Raw genomic sequence first — 22420 nt, 5'->3', positions numbered from 1 at the left:
AGCCTGTTAGTCTGCACTCTCCAAGTGCAGTGAAGCCCAGACATTTGGATTCAGCCAGAACCTCTTTGATAGAGTCTACAGAGCCATTGTTTTGATTTGATTTGATTTGATTTGATTGGCTCATGGTCAGAGAGGGTATGATTTGATTGGCTCATGGACGGTCAGAGAGGGTATGGTGGCCAGTGTGGGAAGTAACGCTTGGTGATTTATCCATCAAAAACACATTTGACCGGCATTTGGAGTTCATTTGAGACCTTGAGGTCATAACATCAACAATCAAACTTTACCTTGGTTTTTGCTCTCTTCCAGGATCTCACAGGTGACTTGAAAGCTCCTGCTGATGTACGTGTCGTAGGACTCCGCCACCCCCAACTTACTGATGGGCATATGAGGTCTGGGGGTAACGGGACAGATCGGGTCCACAGGTTAAATCCCCAACCTTACAGCCAGCAGTCTATAGATAATAAAGTGGGTATATTGTGTACCTGTATGTTGTGTCCACACTCAGGTTAGCAGCAGCCAGGTCAGCTGGGGGGATCCAGGCAGGTAAGCATGTGCCTGAAACCCACTTGGTCCACTCAAACAATCCAGGCTCCACACGGATGTTTGTCTTTCCCTCCTGCTGCAGACCTGTTGGAGAATCAACCAGAGAAAAAGCGAGGAACCATGTCAAAAATATTTCATAATAGGGTAGGGTTCACATGTAGGAGTAGGTAGGGTGTCCCGATTCTTGTTGGGATAGAGGCTAGGTCGAAGTGGTAGGGCTATAAAGCCCTCCAAACATAGCTTTTTCAGAGGCACATTTGAAAGTGTGTTATGAAATAGATTTGATGTCCAGCAACAAACCCGTGGCATCTGCCTGACTATTGTTGACGTATCAGGGTCTCGAAAGGTTGTCCCATTATATAGGGAAATATTTCAACCACTACCCCTTGTAACGCTGTTCCGAGGGGAAAGTGGAAAAGGGAAGGGCACTCGAAAACAAGGGGTAGGGGTAGAAATAAGAAATGGGATTTGTCCTTGGTGTTATGAGAGTAATACTGTTGATCTTCTGTGCCTAAACTTGCTTAACATGGTCAGGCCTGTATCTGATCAAATCCAGATGGCTTTGATGCTTGGATTTTTATGCTTTTGCACAGTGTTAACAGGAAGCAAGATGAGGCTAAAGATGGAAGGGGAGAAAAGGACAGAGCTTTTATCAAACCTCTTCCTAGCATTCTCAGCTGTTTTGCCTCTTGGTGATGCCTCTAGGTATCACTGAATTTATTCGTATTTATTTAACTAGGTTAATCCTGTTGAGATCCAAATACACATGGTTTCAGAGCAAAAAGATGCAGCATTATCACTCTCAATGATAGCAATTTCAAACACAGCCATAAAATACTAGATGGAGAGCACGAATGGATGATGAACATGACTTTGTTACTCTGGTCGAGGTGTTACTATGATGGTGATGAGCATGACGGCCCTACCTTGCAGAATGTGATGAGCAGTCTGGACACAGCGCAGCGAGGGAGAGCAGTAAACAAAGTCTATTGTTGCATGGCTTTCCAATAAGGCTTCACCTGGGAAGAACACAAGATTACAATGACAACAATGTGGCAAATATGAGCTGGATAGATAGACACCTGGTTATGTTATATAATATATGTATAAGTGAGGTTTTCAATGTTGCCACATCACCACAAAAACTGTATCCCATTCCAATATGGAGAGGGCTTATCATATTTAAATTTCAATATGATGTGTGACTGTGACATAATCTTTTGAGTTTTACATTAATATTGACTTCAAACATTATGTTGCAATACTTTCTACTGAAACACTGTCTGTAGGCTAATTCTGCAATGGTAGACTGTGGTTATGCCTCAAATTTAATTTCCAGTCAATGTTATAATAATGTAGGTCTATAAAAATTGAGAAAAAAGTTGAAACATCATTGAGTCTGATTTGCTGTTGTGTTGTAACAAACTATTTCTGTAATGGTCATCTTTCCTCTTGGATATTTAGGCAAATGTGGCTGCTGATAATGATTGTTGACGGGTCCATCCATAATGAGGAATTATGTGCTGTAAACCCTTTTGTTGAGTACTAACCAACGGCTATTATTTTCCCCTCTGAATGATGGTTTTGATATTTGTTCTGGGCATGTGATGATTTGAGAACTGTGATTACTGGACTTATTCTTGAATGGAAATGCACCTGAGGGTGGCACTATTGTTGTATTAGGGCTAGGGCTGTAGTCAAGTAAAATAAATAGATAATAATGAGTGATGCTCACCTGTTTGAAACAGAACCCCACCACACATACATAAAAGCCCATAAAAATAAATGGTACTACTAACCTACAAGACGGGCCTGGGTGGAGCCAAACACAGTAAGTGGACAATCTTTATCATAATCCCGGAAACCTCCGCTTCTGGCTGGCAGGCTGAGTGGCATGTTGAGATTAGAGCGAATGTATCGGCCTACACAGACAAATGAGTAGCTTAGGAACAAGGAAGAACAGAAGTGGAAAGTGACTAATACAAGCCTACAATCTATCTATCTATCTATCTATCTACAGTATCTATCTATCTATCTATCTATCTATCTATCTATCTATCTGTGCATCTATCTATATATATAAAAGGGGCAAGTGGGCAATCTCTGTCTGTTTGTTTACATTTTTGTCCCACTGATGAGACATCACTGATGATGTCATAGGGTACATTGTGACATCACTGATGATGTCATAGGCACTGATGATGTCATAGTGATGCCATAAGAGCAAAATCATCTTATGATGATGTCATAGGCACTGATGATGTCATAGACATTGTGACATCATCAGTGATGTCACAAGAGGAGGCAAGGCCTGTGTATGCAAGCTGCAGGGCCTGCTCGGCGAGCTGCAGGGTGGGCCACAGCAATATAGTACAAGAACAAAGGTAAAGTGAATAATATAAGCCGACAATATAGTACAAGATCAAAGGTGTCTTGTGTCACACATATTCTCCAACCTTTGGCATCAAAGCACTGAGTGACCCAGTGTTTCCCAAACACCACGTCCATCCTCTCCCCATGGCGACACACAAACAGGCTCCTCTTGGACAGGCAAGACTGGCTACTTGGCCTCGACATCTAAGAGAAAGTTGGAACTGTTACCATTTCAACTGATCACAGTTCAACCATGAGGCAGAAATCACAAGGCTTTGGAAATGTGAATTGCACAACTCTTCTTATTACTATCTCTAGCTAGCAGCCTACACAGTAATTGCTGCTATGCTGCAACCGGGAACATGTCAAAGCACTGCACACTTTAGTAGAACATGGGTACACTTAAAATACACTCCTGATGCTTCAGAGGCACACTGTTAATGCTAAGAAACCATAGATAGTCACGTAATATAAGGGCACTGTACCTGTATTGGTGGACAGAGGCTGCTCAGGCCAGGTGGATCCCCAAAGCTGTCAAGCAGACTGCCATCAGGCTGCCCATCAAATAATAACCCGCCCACAATACTGCTCGAATTAGATGGGGAGGCACAGTTGAGAAAGGAGTGAGACCTGAGGATCAGAGAAACATGTGGGAAACAGGGGTCACGTTAACTAAATATTCTCCATCATTGACAGATTACGGCACAGCCGAACAACACAGGCAAACCGTCTGTTCAGTGGTGGAAATGGACTTCTACAGGCTGTTTCCTTTGTGTTATTTGAAGTAACGTTACTGGTTTGTTTTATGTTAAATGGTAAATGGCGTGCATTTATATAATGCCTTTATCCAAAGCGCTTTACAATGAGTAGGAACATTCACCCACTCACACAGACATTCATATACCGATGGTGGCAAGCTACCACACAGGGTGCTGGCACAACCATCGGGAGCAATTTGGGGTTCAGTATCTTGCCCAAGGAGTAAGGACACTTCGACATGTGGACCGGAGGAGCCAGGGATCGAACCACGACCTCTTTTATCCAAAGCGATTAGTGGACGACCCGCTCTACCTCCTGAGCTACGCCCTAAAGCATAACAATAACCATAACCATAACCAAGGTTTTTTTTCCCAACTGGGCAGTGTTTGGACCTTTGGGTCACTCACACAGTGCTTACAAATGGGAAACTGCGCTCAACCGGGACGCCTGACAACATTAAACTAATGCACAAATTACATGACAGGCGGACTAGACATTCTTTCCTATTTTCACATTTTCAACCCAATGTGATAAAACAATGTGTTCAACTGGTGGAAAGGCCCTTTATCGGACAGCAGCCAGCCCAGGGAGCTGGGTCCGGATCCGGCAGCGGCTCCAGCTCCAGCCCGGGGCCCGGTCCAGCAGCAGCAGAGCCAGAGGCTGACAGCCGCCCCCTCCCATAGCAGAGACAGCCGCCTATGACTGATTCCCTGACGGCTCATGCTTCACCCAGAGACACCCCATTCTCTCCAAACTATGGAGGGTGACACTCTGCTAGCTGTGGCCTGGGGCTTTTCACCATCCACCATCCAGCTCTGCTAGCTGTGGCCTGGGGCTTTCACCATCCACCATCCAGCTCTGCTAGCTGTGGCCTGGGGCTTTCACCATCCACCAACCCTGCTCTGCTAGCTGTGGCTTGGGGCCTCCACCATCCACCATCCAGCTCTGCTAGCTGGCCTGGGGCTTTCACCATCCACCATCCAGCTCTGCTAGCTGTGGCCTCGGGCCTCCACCACCCACCATCCAGCTCTGCTAGCTGTTGGCCTGGGGCTTCCACCATCCTGCTCTGCTAGCTGTGGCCTGGGCTTTCACCATCCTGCTCTGCTAGCTGTGGCCTGGGCTTTCACCATCCTGCTCTGCTAGCTGTGGCCTGGGGCTGGGGCCCACTCCATCCACCCTGCTCTGCAGCCTGAGGCCCACTCCATCCACCCTGCTCTATATAACTCTTTATGACTATAACTATAACTTCAATGACTCTTGGGCCCACATACATGGACATGCACGCACAGTCCTACCCTCTCCTTCCTTTCTTTTTGTTGTTTGTCTGTGTTTTATGTCTGTCTCTGTTATGTTTTATGTTCAGAGGTTGGCCCTGCTCCGGTTGAGTGAACGCTGGCGCGTTTGGCTGCGTTTTGTCTGTCTCTGTTATGTTTTATGTTTGACCCATGTATTCTGTAAAGCGACTTTGAGTTCTTGAAAAGCGCTATATAAAATAAATGTATTATTATTATTATTATTTAAGTGAATTAAACTAGTTTCAATGAAGCAGCTCCATTATGGCTGTGTTTCTGCCATAACAGAGGCCACACTGATCCACCAGAAAATGGACAGAATTATAAACAGATCGATTTCTGTCCATTGGGTTGTTTTTGTTCAGTGGGCTACGTCGGAATGCCTCCTCAATTCTTATTGGACGGTGACGAATCCGTCCATCCAGAAAAAGATCAACCCCCTTGAACTTCTGTCCATAAAAATATATGGAAATCTCCTGGAGACGTACGCATCATCAGTGCTGCACGGACAACTGACAGCTGTCTTTGAAAATGATTTGAAGTGAACAAAGAAATCAACGGAGACATACGGACATCACAGATCAGTGTGGCTGCAGCCTATCCGTTTATTTAAATCCGAGGATGCATCGCTCTGTGTAAAGATATCTACTTTCATCATCATTTAAAAAAAATGAAGACAACGAGAAAGTCTAATGCAACCTCTGATGGGAACTGGATGAAATTGTAATATTATCACTGTCTGTGAGGCGCTAGCATAGCAGTGTAGTGATGTGGGTGAAGGAGCCCCGGTCGGAGGTTTAGTCAAGGAAGAGGTTGAGAAGTTTATTCTCTTTTCAGTGGAGTCAAGGAGGATCCCTTCAATTGTGTGTGTTGAACTGTAAAGGTGCCTCCCAGAATAGATCGCCAGGGACTTTGTAACATCACCACCGCCAATATCAGTGCTCTCCGCCGGCTTATTATGTGTACGGCTTGTGTTGACTGAGTATCGTGCTCTTCCTTTCCTTACCCATGGATGACCCAGGTGTCACACTCATCCTTTTCCTTACCCATGGACCCAGGTGTCACACTCATCGTGCTTTTCCTTTCCTTACCCTTTGTTCACACCTGGCGCTTAACAGAAGCAGAGCTGAAGCTGAAGCTAAAGCCACGCTGAAGCTGAGCTCACACTTAACTGGTCACACAAGAAGCACTCTCTTTTCCTCAGCGCCTCGCTCGGCGCGCCTTGACCCCGTCCGCAACTTCCATTGACTTCATGCCTGGCATCTTCACGCTTCATGCTTCACGCTTCACGCTTGGAGAATAGGACTGAATCCTGAACGATCGCTTCAGCGTGGCTTGAGCATGGCTTGAGCGTGGCTTGAGCAAGGCACGCACGCGGCTGGTGTGAACGGCCTCGCCTGTTAACAAGGACGCCGAAATGAAACTTGTGGGTTCAGCATAGGTTGAGCATAGGTTGAGCGTTGCTTCGGCGTATGGTGTGAACGTGGGCCTACCGCGTGATTTCGAATCGCACATAGGTTACGCAAAAACCACGCCCTGTGCCCGCCTACGCAGCAGTCAAGCGCCGGGATTGGCCAGGCGCTCATGCTCATGTTGGGCTCTCTGTTACAGGGACACCATTCCTGTGAGAAGCACGGGGGGGGGGCAATTTTTAATTTTATATTTTTTATATTTTTCATTTGCAGGTTAAACTGTCAGCTGAGCTCTGTTATTGAAGCTTTGGCTAAAGGCCTGAATTTTACAATGATGTTTTGAAATAAATGTTTAAAAATCGATTGTGTGTTAAAAGCTTGTGTTACGTTTTCATTGGCGTTATTACAGTAATTTATTTTCAATGTCCGCTATCAAGAGCAATTTGGTAAATAAAATCGCTGGGCTGGGCACAGTGTTTGTGGTGTGTGGGAAATGTTTGTTTGAAAAGCTTGTGTGTTACGTTTTCATTAGCGCGTTAACGTTAATACACTAATAATTCATTTCAATGTCCGCTATCAAGAGCAATTCAGTTGGTTCATGAAATCGCTGGGCTGCGTGCCGTGCAGTGGTTGTGGTGTGGGAGATTCCAGCTGTCAAAAGAAGACAAAAGACTTGCTCCTGGCCAATCCCGGCGCTTGACTGCTGCGTAGGCGGGCACAGGGCGTGGTTTTTGCGTAACCTATGTGCGATTCGAAATCACGCGGGCCTACCAGTGGATGACCCAGGTGTCACACTCATCCCTTTCCTTACCCAAGGATAGGTGTCAAACTCATCGTGCTTTTCCTTTCCTTACCCATGGATGACCCAGGCATCACACTTATCATGCTTTTCCTTTCCTTACCCATGAATGACCCAAGTGTCACACTCATCGGCACGGTTGACGTAGTTCTCGGGCAGCAGGCCAGACAGCCCCGTGCCCAGGGAGGACCCGTACACCCAGCCCTCACTGGCACTGCTCTGCTCCACCGGAGACATGAAGATAAAGTCCCCCGGTGCCAGCTCCAGCTCATCCTCGTTCTGAGGCGCATACGGGTACATGACCTGCAGCGTCTGGAGGGGGCAGAGGTCACGCTACGGTCAAAGACTACACTGGCTCTTGTCATTTCAGTGTGATGTTTTTAGATCCGACTCAAAGATTAAACATCACTGTGTAGTGTATGTATGTCCACACTTAATGATTATCAAACATCACTGTATGTATGTCCACACTTAATGATTATGTTTCTCTGATTGCTGTATTTATTTACTGGAATATTTCACCCAAAATTAAAATGTTGTCTACTCATCCTACATGTCAGCCGAAAAACACAAGTGATGTTTGTATGTCCACATAACATAGAGCCATGTCCGTCTTCTCCAAAAGAACCAACATGGCTGGGAACTGGTTCTTTAGAGTTCCAAGAGGGCATAAAATGACCATAAAATGTCTCCATACAGTTCATGTATCATAATCCAAATCTTCTGAAGCCAAAAGAAGTCGAAAATACCTATATTTCCACTAGTATTTAGCACAAATCTTCACTAAAACCATAGTTTTTTAAAGTGTGTTTACATTTGCATGACCCTGGACATGGAGCTACACTAGCTAACTCGCTGTGAGTTACTGTATGTGGATCATGTGGACATACAAACTTCACTGGTGTTTGGTTTGCTTTTGATGTTCCAATAGTAATGGGAGTCCAATTTTAGCAAATTGTCACTTACTGCATCCTTATGTGATAGCATGGTAAAAATCGAATTGAATTTACCGGTGTTAAATATGTGTTTAAACTTATATGGAGAGATTAACTTGTGATTTTAGAGGCACAGGGGTAAGTGTACCTCATGATTAGCAAAGCGAATATCCCGGGAGAAGAGCACAGCCAGCCAATCACAGCCTAAGGAGACATCCATGTTCTTGGCCAACTTCTCCAACATTGGCAGCTGATTGGCCTGGAAGTGATAAGCCAAGGTGACATGAAGTTGTTTCTTATGGGGCTCCACATGAACATCTGGACAAAGGAGAAAAGAAGAGATATGGGATGCATCACACAGACTACCGTACACAGTAACCTTTTGACACAATATCATGCATTGTTTCCTTGACACTGATGGGGGCTCCCCACAGCTAGAAGAATGATAAATATAATGTATCATCTGGTGTTATTGCTCAGCCAACAACCACAAACAAGTAGCAGGTGTAATTGCAATTACTGTACAGCAGAAGTCTCCACATTTCATGATCTAATGTCATGTTCCAGTTGTACTTGGAACTAGGAATTTACCAGTTGACGTCACCTGAACTGGGATTTCCTGGTCTGAACTTGGGGGAACCTCACCAACCCTAACCTCAAAATGCAAGATGGCAGCTCTGCACTTCAACAGTAGTGAATGCTGTAGTAATACACTGCTTTTTAGCACATCTGTCTTATTTGTGTCTCATTAAATCAGTTGTACACACAGTACTGTCTAAGTTCTGCACAAAATACCACGTCATGCGTTGTTATCCACTGTTACTTACTGCTAACAATGGCTAGCCTGGCTAGAGCTAACCCTGGCTGGTTTTCCGTCTGTTTTACTGTCAACTCAGGTGTGACGTCATTCAACTGGGAAATTCGTAGCTCCCAGTGCAAATGGAATGCAGCATAAATATCCAACTAAAGTGCAACACAGGAGGAGAGGGGGGGTCCAACCTGCTTTAGCAGCTGCCTCAGTGGCGAAGTCGGCGGCGAAGCTCTTCAGCACCTCAGCCACCTGTTCCTCCACAAAGAGGCCAATGAAGTTTGAGGAGGTGTAGAGCTCCAGAGGGAGGGGCATGGGGAAGCCACCCCTCCACTTGGCCATGGTGCTCTGGAGAGCGTCACAGAGAGCTTCCACCTTCCCATCTGCACACTGAGCACAGGGCAGAAAACTCAGCATCAACACGCATGAAACAAACACCCAGGTATGAGCTATACCAGAATATGTCATTACAACAAACAAGTATAATACAAATGTATACATATACATGTACATTTATATACCTACATACTGTATACATAGACAGTACATAGGTTAGGTCTTGAAATACATATTAGCGATGGGATGGGATAATATGATATGATATGATTCGATATGATACGATGCAACCACGATACGATGATGTAATGAATACAAGTTCAGTGACAACAAAGTATGATTGTGCAGAATTATGTTTTGGCATTGGTTCGCTAGAATGTAAACAACTATTTAAAAAAGTCATTATAAAGTGTAAATAATATAATATCGATATAGAGCTTGTGAAATTGTGATGAGCAAGTAGTCTCATTTGACACCGGATGCACACACAGACTCAGCTCATTATGCATAACACCACAGCACTTATGCATATGGTTACATAATAACCACCCTAAGTGCCTATGCACTGTATTTAAATACCTAACCTGTCTCCTTCTGCAGGGAGGGACATTGACAAAAATACCCCCCCCCCCCCACACACACACACACACACACTCCCACAGACAGAATAAGGTGGCGCTGACCATGAAGAACTGGCAGAGGGTGATGTGGGGGAAGATGTTGTGTGCCTTATTCTTGCCACACGTGAGGCGGGACTGCTGCCAGAAGTGTGTGAGCTGGTGGAGCAGGGGGCCGCTGGGGCGCAGGTACAACACATACTCCCTGGGCAGCGGGTCATCCAGAAACGGGTCATCCACATGGGAGAAGAGCCTGGACCCACAGACAGAACCCAGGTTAGTGAGCGCCGGGGAGGGAGAACGCATAACAAATAGGAGGCAGCACTGGCAACGTCCAGCAGAGGGCACCAGAGCTTTAATGGCACAGCAACAAAAGTCCACACAGTTTTAGGACCTACTTCATCAGATGCAATGGTTACCACTATGACAGACCTGGCCATTCACAGTCCATGCATTAATAAATAACTGTGAGTGTCTCTGTACTCACCAGTCACAAGCTGCCTGAACATTTCTGCTTCCTGTTGAGACAAGCGCTTTCAGCCTGCAGAGAGAGAGAGAGTCACAAAATCAATAGTCTCTCTTCAGGAGTCTTCTCTTCATGTCATAATGAACAAACAAACATCCTGGGAAAGCATTAAAATTACATCAAGTATTCATTCATTCATATCAGGTGTTTATGAATAGACAGTGAATACACAAAATTGTTTTGTTTGTTTGGAAATATGTGGTTCTATCACCAATTAAATTGCATTCAGTCCAGTCAATGTATGCAAATTATTATATTCAATGCATACTTAACATGGCCAAATTAGTACAAACTATGTGTATTAGATGGTAAGCTACTGCTCTTAGAGGGCTGGGTGACAACTATCATGTTCAATAATCACCACAGTCAGAGAGGAAACGATTTCTGGCAGCAAATGAGCTCACAGTCTTGGTGAATCATTTCAACAGCCAAATGCTGGAACATGTCGATTCCACTTTCCTCAGAATTAGACGCCCCAAATCTGCCACGATGAAGTTATGGAAAACATTATTAATGCTTTCTGTATTAGCAAATAGGAAAAAAGAGAATAGGCAGCATTTATACACATCTGAAAATCCTCTGACATCTATCTGTGTCATTTTTTCAAGTCCAACATCTTTGGACATTTTTTCTAAAACAAGGCAGAGCTGATTCCATTACTCTTGAGTGCTTCAAATCTAATTAGTGTCTTTTTATAAAACCTCTGCTATCACAGGCTGCCTCTGAAGGGACTCACTGATTCAGCGTTGGGAGCAGTAACCCAGAGTATCTAGATGTGATTGTACCATCATTCTAAAGCACTTTAAAAACAAAGAGTACCGGACCTCTCTGCCCCTCTTGCAATCGATCAGCACATGGATAAGCCGGCTTCTAGTATCAACAACTATTTGAAGCTTCCTCTCAGTAAGATGATCATACATCAACACCACATCCGCAACATAACGCTCCCAATATAGGGCTGTCCGCCCGGGTTACCTCCGGCTTGGTCGGACGATCATAAAGGCACAATTGGCCGTGTCTGTGGGTGGGAATTAAGGATTAAGTGTATGTGAACTGGTCGCTGCACTAGTGCCTCCTCTGGTTGGTCGGAGCACCTGTTCTGGAAAGGGGGACTGGGGGGAATAGCCTGATCCTCCTACATGCTACGTCCTGCCGGTGAAACTCCTCGCTGTCAGGTGAAAAGAAGCAGCTGGTGAGTGCACATGTATCGGAGGAAGCATGTGCTTGTCGACTACTCTACCCAGATCGGCAGAGGGGGTGGAGCAATGACCGGGACAGCAGGGGCAATTGACCAAGGATGCCACTAAATTCTGGAATGCTACATATCTAGCTTCAAAGCATCAGAATCCGCCTCAACAAATAAAGAAATAGGCCTTGAAATTTGAAACTAACATTAGCATCGGATGTAGCTAAAGGCAGTCATTTTACGGGATCCAGAATCCTTTATTTGGGCCGAGAAACGATGTCACGCTTGAGAGGACAATATGAAAAGTCATTTATTGAAGCTAATTAACTATTTCATGTAAACTGAATATACATTGTGGTAATATTTTGACAACCAACTCGAGGATGAATAACATATAAAAAAAAAAAGTGTTTTGGGTGAACTATGCTAGTTTGCTGCTAGTCAACAGTACAGGCTTTGATTGTTCTGGTGATTCATCAAACAACAGAAGAAAAAGAACAAATTTGTCCCACAATGGTTTGATGCAGTTTGAGTCACCACACATCCCTATGTCATTTAACCTTTAAAACTCCATCATGGCATTTTAAGTGTGCCAAGCAGATTACTATGGCACGCCATGCAATCCCTTCTCTTTCATTCAAGTTCTTTGTGTTTTATGTGTGAAAACAAAGCATTCCCTCAAGCCATCGAGAATTAATCGCCCAGTCACTCGGGCCACGAGATAATCAAAACTAAACCTCCACACTCCTCCTGTCGTGCTGTTCTAACAGATAACCATGCTGCTTGCCACTTCTCTGAAACAGCACTAATAAAAACATGGAAATAGAAGCATGATAACCGCAATAGTAATCTGCAAGGGAAATACAGGAAGTGGAGCCTACAGTGCTCCCACTGTACCGACTCGATTCACTGTGAAGAGCGGACGTGTCGGCCGCGTCTCCGTTTGTGATGAAATGACAGGGCGGCGCGTTGTGCCACTGTGTTCACACTCAATGAGCTATTTTTAAATCTGTCCCACTGAGAGGGTCCTACATACAGCAAAGTCCCCTAACCCCGGGGCACCGTGCCCTGACCGAGCACAGCACCACAGCAGATGGCTCGCCTACAGTAGTAGGCCCACACCATGTACAACGAGAGAGGGAGAGGCAGAGAGAGAGATAGGGAGAGAGGGGGGGGGGGGGGGGAAGAGAAGCTCGATCCCTCTGCACAGACCTTCAATTGTGAGATGACAGACTTTGTATGCAATAATACATTTTATTTGATTTATTGCCTGAAATTACTACCGTAGGGATGCACGATATATTGGCAAGCATATCGGTATCGGCCGATGTTAGTAATTTTTTATATCTGGGTATCGGTCCAATGGGCAAATCCACAGTGTTTACATGTGTCTTTCAGGATGTACGAAATGTGATCATAGAAACTTGTTTTAATATAATAATAATATTAATATATAGATCATATCGACATCGGTACATATCGGTTATCGGCCATAACAGCAATATTACTTCGGGTATTGGTATCAGCCAAAATTTTCATATCGGTGCATCCCTAGAAACCACATTGATTAAAAAACCCTACATTATGAACCAGTGGTGTGTCTACAAGGCCTGAGACTTAGAGAGAGACAAGCTGAGAAAGATTAATTTGTTGGCTACAGTCGTCCTACTCACAGAGACTCCACCTGGCCGGCTGGCTGGACGGAGGAGAGGATTTTCTTCTTGAAGGCATGATTGGATTACAGGCAATACAGATGTGACTGAAACATCACAAGATTGCTGGTTCTTATCTCTGTTGTACTTTATGTAGGGTTGTGCGTTGATGACAACCAAATGACCATCGCGATGGTTCCACAATCGACAGTGAAACACCACGATGGACGATGGCATCGTCGTTGAGCTGCGCCGGTACCGCTGCAATGCACGTTCACATTTACAACAGGACAGCTGAGCTCTACATGTCATGAGAGACGAGCGGGCTTGGATAGGCTACTACAGCAACAGCACAGAGCCAGGCGACTGAAACAGTAGGCTATATTGAAAGGCGCAAAACAAATAACGTTAACATTACAGATCCTGACCAACAACATGTGTGTGTTGAATTTAACTAGCTGGCAGAAAACGCACAGATGAATTACTGGCGGCTAACGTTAGATTTGTGTGGGCTCAGTTTTGAGATAGAAACACGGCAGCAGCAGCAGCCTATGTAATGGAGCGACTTCATGGAAATAGGCGAGTTGAATTCACAGTTTAGACTTGTTGTAAGTAACGTTACTCACATTGGGTTGAAAACAGGAAAGAACATGACGTTTCTTCTTTGTCTTAACATTTTCACAACACAACCAACTTCTGCTTATCCCTCCCCCTCCTCCTCTCCGCTCTATCGCGTCTCTGAACTGGGGACAGGGTACGCTTGCGACTTCATGGAAACAGGCGAGTTGAATTCACAGTTTAGGCTTGTTGTAATGTTTCTCACATTGGGTTGAAAACAGGAAAGAACATGATGTTTCTTCTTTGTCTTAACATTTTCACAACACAACCGACTTCTGCTTATCCCTCCCCCTCCTCCTCTCCGCTCTGTTGCTTCTCTGAACTGGGGACAGGGTACGCTTGTTTAATGCCCGCTAGGCATGGGTCGATTTCCGGTTTTACCGGTTCGGTTCGGTATACGAGCCCAAACCGGTTTGATCACGTGCGAACCGAAAAAACCTTGCCAGTCCATTCTGATTGCACTATTGTTCGTATTAGCCTCTTCTCAAGTTGCACTAGTAGGCAAAAGTCTTATTTTGTTTATTATGTTGATGTTTGAAGAAAAGTTAAGCTGAATAGTTATGAGAAATAAAAACAGTGTGTTGTTACAGTTAAAAGGTTCTGCTTATTTGTATTCAGTGTTCGTGCTGGTTGGCAGCATACCAGCTTAGAGGTGCATTATCGCCACCAACTGCAGCCGCTTTTATACGTTTTTTGGGGGAATATCGAACCGGTTTCAAAATGTTCAAACCGACCCATGCCTAGGCCCTATATTGTGTGAATTTGTGAGTTTTGAAGTTTATAAGGCAGCTCAGCTGTAAGCCAATCCATTCTGATTGCACTGCTTGTGTTTTTATTAGCCTTTTCTCAAGTTGCACTATAGGCAGAAGTCTTATTTCATTTATTATTTTGATGTTTAGAAGAAAAGTTGAGCTGAATAGTTATGAGAAATAAATACAGGGTGTGTTTGTTACACAGGTGTCCTGCTTCTTTTTATTCAGTATCATTGCTGGTTGACAATACCAGCTTAGAGGTGTATTATCGCTATCAGGTGGACTGAAGTTGCACTACAGACAGTTATGGGCCACACTCGGGAGCCCTGCTTAAAAAAAATAATAAAAAAAATAATAATAATTAATTACAAAAAAAATCGGTATACCGGTTCGATCCGGTTTAGACGGCAATACCGAACCGGTTTTAAAATTTTCAAACCGACCCAGCCCTAATGCCCGCTTGTCATCCGTGTGTCGCGGTTGAGTGGAGTTGGCCTTTTTTATTGTGCTTGCTAACAATCTATAAAATCCGCCATACTTATTATTATTCTATCTGCCACAAAATTTGGGAGATAATAACTTCCACATTTTTCACGCCACATAGACATGGCACCTCAAAATGTGTGGCTCATTGATGACAGGTGTGCTATGACTTTGCTAAGAGTTTCGTCATGTGGTTTGGGTGCTATCCGCGATTAAGCGCAAGGTTTTTTCCCATTCCCTTGAATGGGGTTTCGAAAAGTCTTGCATTAAATTAGCTGTATCTCAGAAACCATATGAGGGACAGCTACCAAACTGGGTAGGGAGGTTCACAGAGGGGCATTTTACTATCCACGAAAAAATTACACCAATTGACCTGATGTTGGCACTATAACAACCCTCTTCACATTTTGGTCCATAACTTTTGAACGGTAGGGTCCACAATATTCTGGATTCCCGGGATTCCTTGGGTCGTTCCGCATCTACTGATGATCTACTGACTAGATTTTCCACCATTTTGAATTTTGTTCAAAACTGTTTTTTTTTGCGATTCCTCCTTAAAATTGTGTCCGATCTTCACCAACCAAAGCACACATCATGTGGGGACTGTCGTGCACAACACTGATTTTGCGGTTTTTGAAAAGACTGCACCATTGCGATAATCCCCTTCCAAACTTCTGTGGGTGGGGCCTATTTCACAAAAATCCCCATAACTCCAGAACGCATCATCAGATCCTAACCAAACTTGGTACAGGTGTGTAAGAAATATTGTGTCATTTCGCCTATAGGGGGCGTTATAGCAACATTAAGTACCTGTAGCTCAGAAACCATAAGAGCGACTGTTCCCAAATTGGGTCCATAGGTTCATAGAGAACTCTTCTACTCTGGCCTAAAAATGACACAGATTGACATGACTGTGGCGCTATAACAGCCATCCTTTGGTCCATAACTTTAGAACCGTAGTTCTAAAGTCCCAGGTTTCCTTGGCTCGCCCCACTTTTACTCATTGCTGTGATCTAAAAAAGTATACCTATTATAACAGCCCTCTTTACGTTTTGGTTCATACCTTTCGAACTGTAGCGTCTACAGTCAAAATTATTTCACCCCTGGATTCCTTGGCTCCTCCCACCTCTACTCACAGTCACATGGGCCCTCCTCCTATAACTACTTGGTCCACCCTAGAAACCATCTACAAATGCCGTAGCGACCAGCCGGAAACACCCTAGCAACCAGTTACTACACCCTTGCAACCGCCTAGAGACGTCCTAGCTACACATTGCCAATTGGGGCTTCATGGGCAGGGGGCATTGCAAGGGGACGGACGGGGTGTCGCAAGGACAGTAAGCACAATACAATTTTCGTTAGGAAATTTTGCATATTATATACTAGTTATTATTAAATCTGCACAATTTTAATTGGAACAGATAATCACGATGGTCCGATGTAGAAGGCTCAGAGTTTCGATGGGGGTCGGCACATCGACGATGGTCGTTGCCATCGTCGATCGTGCCAACCCTAATTTTATTAAAATAAATGGCTGAATCTGTCAGTAAGCATGCTTGCTGAAATAATACAAGATTTTGGCTTTTATTTAATCCCTTATTTGTTTTTAGGCCACAAATGATCATTCAGCGTCAAATCAATTGGTAGATACAGTATCATCATGCCTTGCTATTTTTAAACAGTCATCTGATACGGAGTATACCTATAGTAAATAATAGCAAAACCTAAAAGCCGTTTTGAGATATATTCAAAATGTAATGCAAGAGGCTGTAGTTTAAGAGGCAAACACCATCTAGTCTTTCAGCCTAGATGCTCATACTTGAAAGTTGTAAAAAACAGTAAGAAAATACTTGGCTCTATCAGTCACAGTTGAAACAGTCACAGATCAACTGTCCTAAATAAGTGTGTCCAGACTCCAGCCCAAAGGCTAAGCAGGAACTGAATGATTTATTTATAAACTGCATTTCCTGTTCACAGCTACCCAAGGATGAAAAGGTTAGAGGGAGAGAGTGGTGGAGGAAAACAGACATCGAGCATGAAGGCGTTTATTTCATGTGGACATCAACTGCTTATGCAGGCAGAAGCCCCCCCCCCCCCCCCCCCCCGCATATGATAACATGCATTTTCTATTTCTATTTCAACCTACAATACTTTTGTCAACAGATTACAGCAGCAATATTATTGCTGCATGTTGTATGTTTTTGGTGTGTTATAATCTGCAACGTAAATCTTCTTTTTGACCAAGTGTTTATATTGCAAAGCTATTTGCTAAAGTTTGAAGATCTTCCAGGCTACCAAAGAAGAAAGTTATCATTTGAGGCCGGATGATCATCAGATAATGAACTTGAGCTTGATTCCATTAGATAGAAATCTATTACATAAATATCTCTTTCACAGCAAGATACTGAACCGATTGATTAGCCAAGTAGAACAACCTAAAGTAAGAAGCATCTAAAGCTGAACTCAACAGATGCTTGTGCACATCTGCATTGCACACACGCATTTACGCTCACAGCTATGCGCTCCCAAGGGTCCCTCCCTGACTCAGCTCTATGGCCCAATCAACATTTCCTGTTTACAAGCCGCCAGTGAACACATTGCTAACCACTTATCACAAGAAGAGCGCAGGAAGCCGCGCACCAGGCTGCGCTCAGGAGAGACCTAGCTCCAGTCTAGCCAGCCAAGCCTGACGTGAGCTTGGGAAGCCCAACACAGGACAGTAAGGCCACAAGCCCTTTCCCTGTGCTCTACACATTGTTAATGTTGGGAGTCATTTGTCGGGTATGCTTGTAGTGTTTTGGGGCCACGAAAAGCCTTGGTCCGGCTGTGGAAGCTGTTCATGCAAAAGTCTTCTCTCAATCAGCAGAGACTCAATCAGTGCCATCATGACAAAGCTAGTGTGTACATCATCTCACTTCATTATCTGTGGAGGAGAGGTCCATGTGGTCAGACAGGGTTTGTGTCACAGAGCCAAGCAGCGGGTGGCATCACTAAAGGAAGTGTGTGTGTGTGTGTGTGTGTGTGTGTGTGTGTGTGTTAGGGACTGTGCATGAATAAATGCTGTTTGAACGTTCACTGGGTAATCATGTCCATCAAGCTCATCAGATTAAAGAAAAGTATCCATGTTTTTGTGAAAATAGCCCTAACATGACTTGCAGCATGGGTGTTATAATTAAGCAATAGATCATGACAGGCCGTGGTATATGATTATACCACACCTAAAGGTCGTGCTCGCCTCATTTTTCACACACTCCAATTTGCTTCACACAGTGAGTGGCTCTAACTGTGGTATATTTACTGTGGTATATGCTAAATATACCACAGCTGTGAGCCAACCAAATTGCTTGATTTGAGAGAGCGGTATTATAAATAGACTTAACATGACTGCATGGGTGTTATAAATAGACCTAACATGACTTGCAGCAAGGGTGTTATAAATAGACCTAACATGACTTGCAGCATGGGTGTTATAAATAGATCTAACATGACTTGCAGCATGGGTGTTATAAATAGACCTAACATGACTTGCAGGATGGGTGTTATAAATAGACCTAACATGACTTGCAGCATGGGTGTTATAAATAGACCTAACATGACTTGCAGCATGGGTGTTATAAATAGACCTAACATGACTTGCAGCATGGGTGTTATAAATAGACCTAAAATGACTTGCAGCATGGGTGTTATAAATAGACATAACATGACTTGCAGCATGGGTGTTATAAATAGACCTAACATGACTTGCAGCATGGGTGTTATAGACCCAACATGACTTGCAGCATGGGTGTTATAAATAGACCCAACATGAGTTGCAGCATGGGTGTTATTATAGACCTAACATGACTTGCAGCATGGGTGTTATTTTTAGCCATGCCTAACAACAGTAAAACGAGCAAAAGTATTTCATTGAAAACACACTCCTGACATGTCCCAGGATGCACCATAAGAACGAGCAGGAAGCGTTTGAGAGTTATGACTATGGGAGGTGGACATGTTGATTTCTTAATAAAAACACAGACATTGACCCCCCCCCACCCAGCTGGAGGCCGTTTTCATTTCCTTTGGACCTGGAAAATGTAGCACAAGCAATACTGTCCGTCTGATGGATCAATTTGCTGAATCAATTGTTAAACATTAAATTATAATTGGCTGAGTTTTGCCATTAGGAAGAGCAGCAAAAGTGCACATCACCAACTCTCTCCATCACACTGTGATGCCCGTCCCTCCAGTACAGAGAAATTCATAAAATAGTTTGGAAACTTACAGAGCAGCAGCCTGGAAGTGTATAATCAAGCCCCGGCCATCATAGATCCACTCACAAGTTGACCGCTCACTCGGTTTGAAAGTCATGAACTTCTCATCTTTTGGTCCCTGACTTTAATGAGCCATGTTAGTTGCCATGGGAACCAGGACGACTAAAAAAGACGTTTACAGAAGACGTTTACAGAAGACGAAGGTTGATTGCACTAGAAGAGAGAAATGGGAAGTACAGGTATATGTGACTGAAATGTGAAAATTATAAAATGACTAGAATGTGACTAAAAATAATTTAGTTTAAGAGTAAGCCTTCAAAAAAACTTTTGAAGTTTTTGTTTCTGACGCCTCTGTGAGCAGAGCTCTTTACTTTATAAAACCTGTCCATCTAATGACCCTGATATGACTGATATGACAGTGGCTTAAACATCTCAAATGCTCCTAAGGGCAACCTGAAAGCTTTTTAAAGCTTTTTAGAAGAATTAAAATAAATAATGTAACAATACACGTTGAAAGAGCTGTTGAAAAGCAAAATTATAAAATATCTTAACATTAGAGCCCGACCGATATTATCGGCCCGCCGATATTATCGGCCGATATTGGCGATTATCGATATATCGGTATCGGTAAAAAAATATATATATATCGGCCGATTTTTTTTTTTTTTTTTTTTTTATATATATATATATATATATATAAGTTATAGACAGCATGGACAGCATGTTGTGTATATTTGATATTTTTTCTTAACTATTTGTTCTATTGTGTTTTTGTATTTCTAGTTATTTATAATTATTAAATTCCCAGTTAAGTTTACTGTTTCATTGCATTGAGTTTATTAATAAGCTGTAAAATATCCTGCCTACATCACATATTTCAATTCATGTCAACTCAATCATATCTTTGTCAAGTGTTTGATATTTGAGGGTTGCTGATGTGGTGCCTCCTCTGGTCGTTAAGGGCGCCTGTTCGGAGGGAGGGGAACTTGTTGGAATATCGTGATCCTCCCACGTGCTATGTCCTACCGGTGAAGCTTCCCCTGTCAGGTGAAAAGAAGCGGCTGGCTAACTGCCCATGTGGAAGCATGGAGCCAGTTTTCGGCTCTCCCCAGATTGGCAGAGGGTGGAGCAGCAACCAGGATAAATAAATAAAAAATTAGCACTAATGGGGGATTAGCACTAATGGGGGATAAACATTTGATGATAAAAACAAAAATAAAATAAAATAAAAATATCGGCCGATATTATCGGTATCGGTAATTTTTTATTCCCTAAAATCGGTATCGGTATCGGTTTCAAAAATCCCATATCGGTCGGGCTCTACTTAACATTAAGGTTTTATGGACAGCAGCATCTGTGCCAGTAGTATCTTAGCCTGGTAAACCAGCCGGTCACGTGAACTCACATTTAATTTGGTTCTATGTGAGTTCACGTGACCGGCTGGGTTATCAGGCTAGTAGTGTCTGTCTGCCAGATGAAACTACTTCCCTTCCTAAAAGTGACAAAGACATAGAATTGGCCCATAGAACAAAGTTTTTCCTCTCTGTATGCAGCTGGAGTGAACGCCCCCAACCTACCCCCCCCCCCCCCCCCTTTCCCCGGCGCTGTCTCAAAAGTCAGTGCTCAGTAAAGGTCACAAACCACTTCCTGAAATGGGCGACTTCCTCTTGGCCCTTATGAATACAAGTTTAGAGTTTGTTCTTGTGGGCAGCAAACACACACAAACACAACATTGTTACTTGTATGCCCGTTAAATGTTGCCATGTCTTGTGCGCTCCATGCACCAAACAAATGTGGCTTATTGTGTTGTTTTCAGCACCTCATTCGTTAAAAGCAGGTTGGGTTGAGGTTCGTCTTGTAGTTGATGGTGTTAAAGACAAGTATAAGACTTCTGAAACTGCTGTGAAAGAACAGAACGTCCTCACTTTAACATGAACACTGGCTACAATGGAAAGGGCTGCAGACTTAAAAGTGTGAAGTGGAAAAAAGTTAATGTACATAACCCTATCTCCTCTAGCTGCGTCAGTGAGCCCAGTAACCACAGTGCCTTTGTTAACGGTCTCTGTTCAAGAAGCAGGATGAAACTCGCAGTTAAGATAACAGACGTGTGAAGAAACACGCAGATAACGAGACGTGTGAGGTACCAAAGACTATTGTGTCTGCAGCTTATGAATGCTAACTGAAGGACTGAATCAGTATTCATGAATGCATCATTTAGTTAGATACAGTATGAAGCTATTCTTTTTAGATTGTTTTTTGGGGGGGCATTTTTGGCCTTTATTGGATAGGACAGCAGGCTGACAGGAAAGGTGGGGAGAGACGAGAGAGAGAGGGGATGACATGCAGCAAAGGACCACGGGTCGGATTCGAATACGTGGTCGACGGCCTTTGTGGTAAGCGCTCTACCAGACAAGCCACCGGGGACGCCCTATGAAGCTATTCTTCAGGCAATTACCTTTTCTTTTTTTAACTGGAACTCACTGAAAGTGAGTCCCCCAAGTTTGAAGTCGATCCAACAAACGGTTCTCGAGATACGCGAAGGACAGACAGACAGTCCTGGAATAAGTCCAAATTGCATGAAATGCGGCACCGCACTCCATCGGGGTCCGAGCAGCGCACTCCCCAAGGTTGAAGTCAATCGGATGAACGGTTCTCAAGATAAACCACTTTTTGTGTGGCAGTAGGTGGCACTGTGCCAAATTGCACGAAATTCGGGACTGCACTGCGTCGAGTTCTCATCAGTGCACTCCCCAAAGTTGAAGTCGATCGGACGAACGGTTCTTGAGATAAACAGCATTTTTTATGTTGCCAAAAAATGGCGCTATGCCGAATTGCACGAAAACAGGGCACTGCACTGCACAATAGGGCAGACTCCCAAAGTTTGAAGTCGATCCGACCAACGGTTCTCGATGGCATGCAGCAGATGATGGTCATCCATAAGCAGTGGTGAAAATGGCCAGGTTTTACTCTGGGAACCCTACTTACACAGGATGGGGGTTCCCGGAAGTGGCGTGGCCCTACAGGATATTATTTCTGAATGTGTGACTCATTATAGCCTACCATTATAGCCACG

At 43.8% G+C, this 22420-nt stretch overlaps 1 protein-coding gene across 1 annotated transcript in view; it reads right to left on the bottom strand.

Moving 5' to 3' along the window:
• Positions 1–22420, bottom strand: part of ubash3ba (ubiquitin associated and SH3 domain containing Ba) — a gene marked incomplete at its 5' end in the record, with an annotated part of 35877 nt that overhangs the window by 5279 nt on the left and 8178 nt on the right. Inside the window, 11 exons of the mRNA XM_083634263.1 lie at positions 288–394; positions 486–630; positions 1473–1565; positions 2346–2468; positions 3003–3123; positions 3405–3549; positions 7285–7493; positions 8265–8434; positions 9116–9314; positions 9944–10130; positions 10365–10418. Of these exons, the coding sequence (XP_083490389.1) occupies positions 288–394; positions 486–630; positions 1473–1565; positions 2346–2468; positions 3003–3123; positions 3405–3549; positions 7285–7493; positions 8265–8434; positions 9116–9314; positions 9944–10130; positions 10365–10418 (1553 nt within the window). The remainder of the gene's footprint in view (positions 1–287; positions 395–485; positions 631–1472; positions 1566–2345; positions 2469–3002; positions 3124–3404; positions 3550–7284; positions 7494–8264; positions 8435–9115; positions 9315–9943; positions 10131–10364; positions 10419–22420) is intronic.

Source organism: Poromitra crassiceps (genome assembly GCF_964638095.1).
Source record: "Poromitra crassiceps genome assembly, chromosome: 1".
NCBI classification, from domain to species: Eukaryota; Metazoa; Chordata; class Actinopteri; order Beryciformes; family Melamphaidae; genus Poromitra; species Poromitra crassiceps.
The sequence above is the reverse complement of the archived record's forward strand: the minus strand, read 5'-3'. Positions and strand labels throughout refer to the sequence as shown.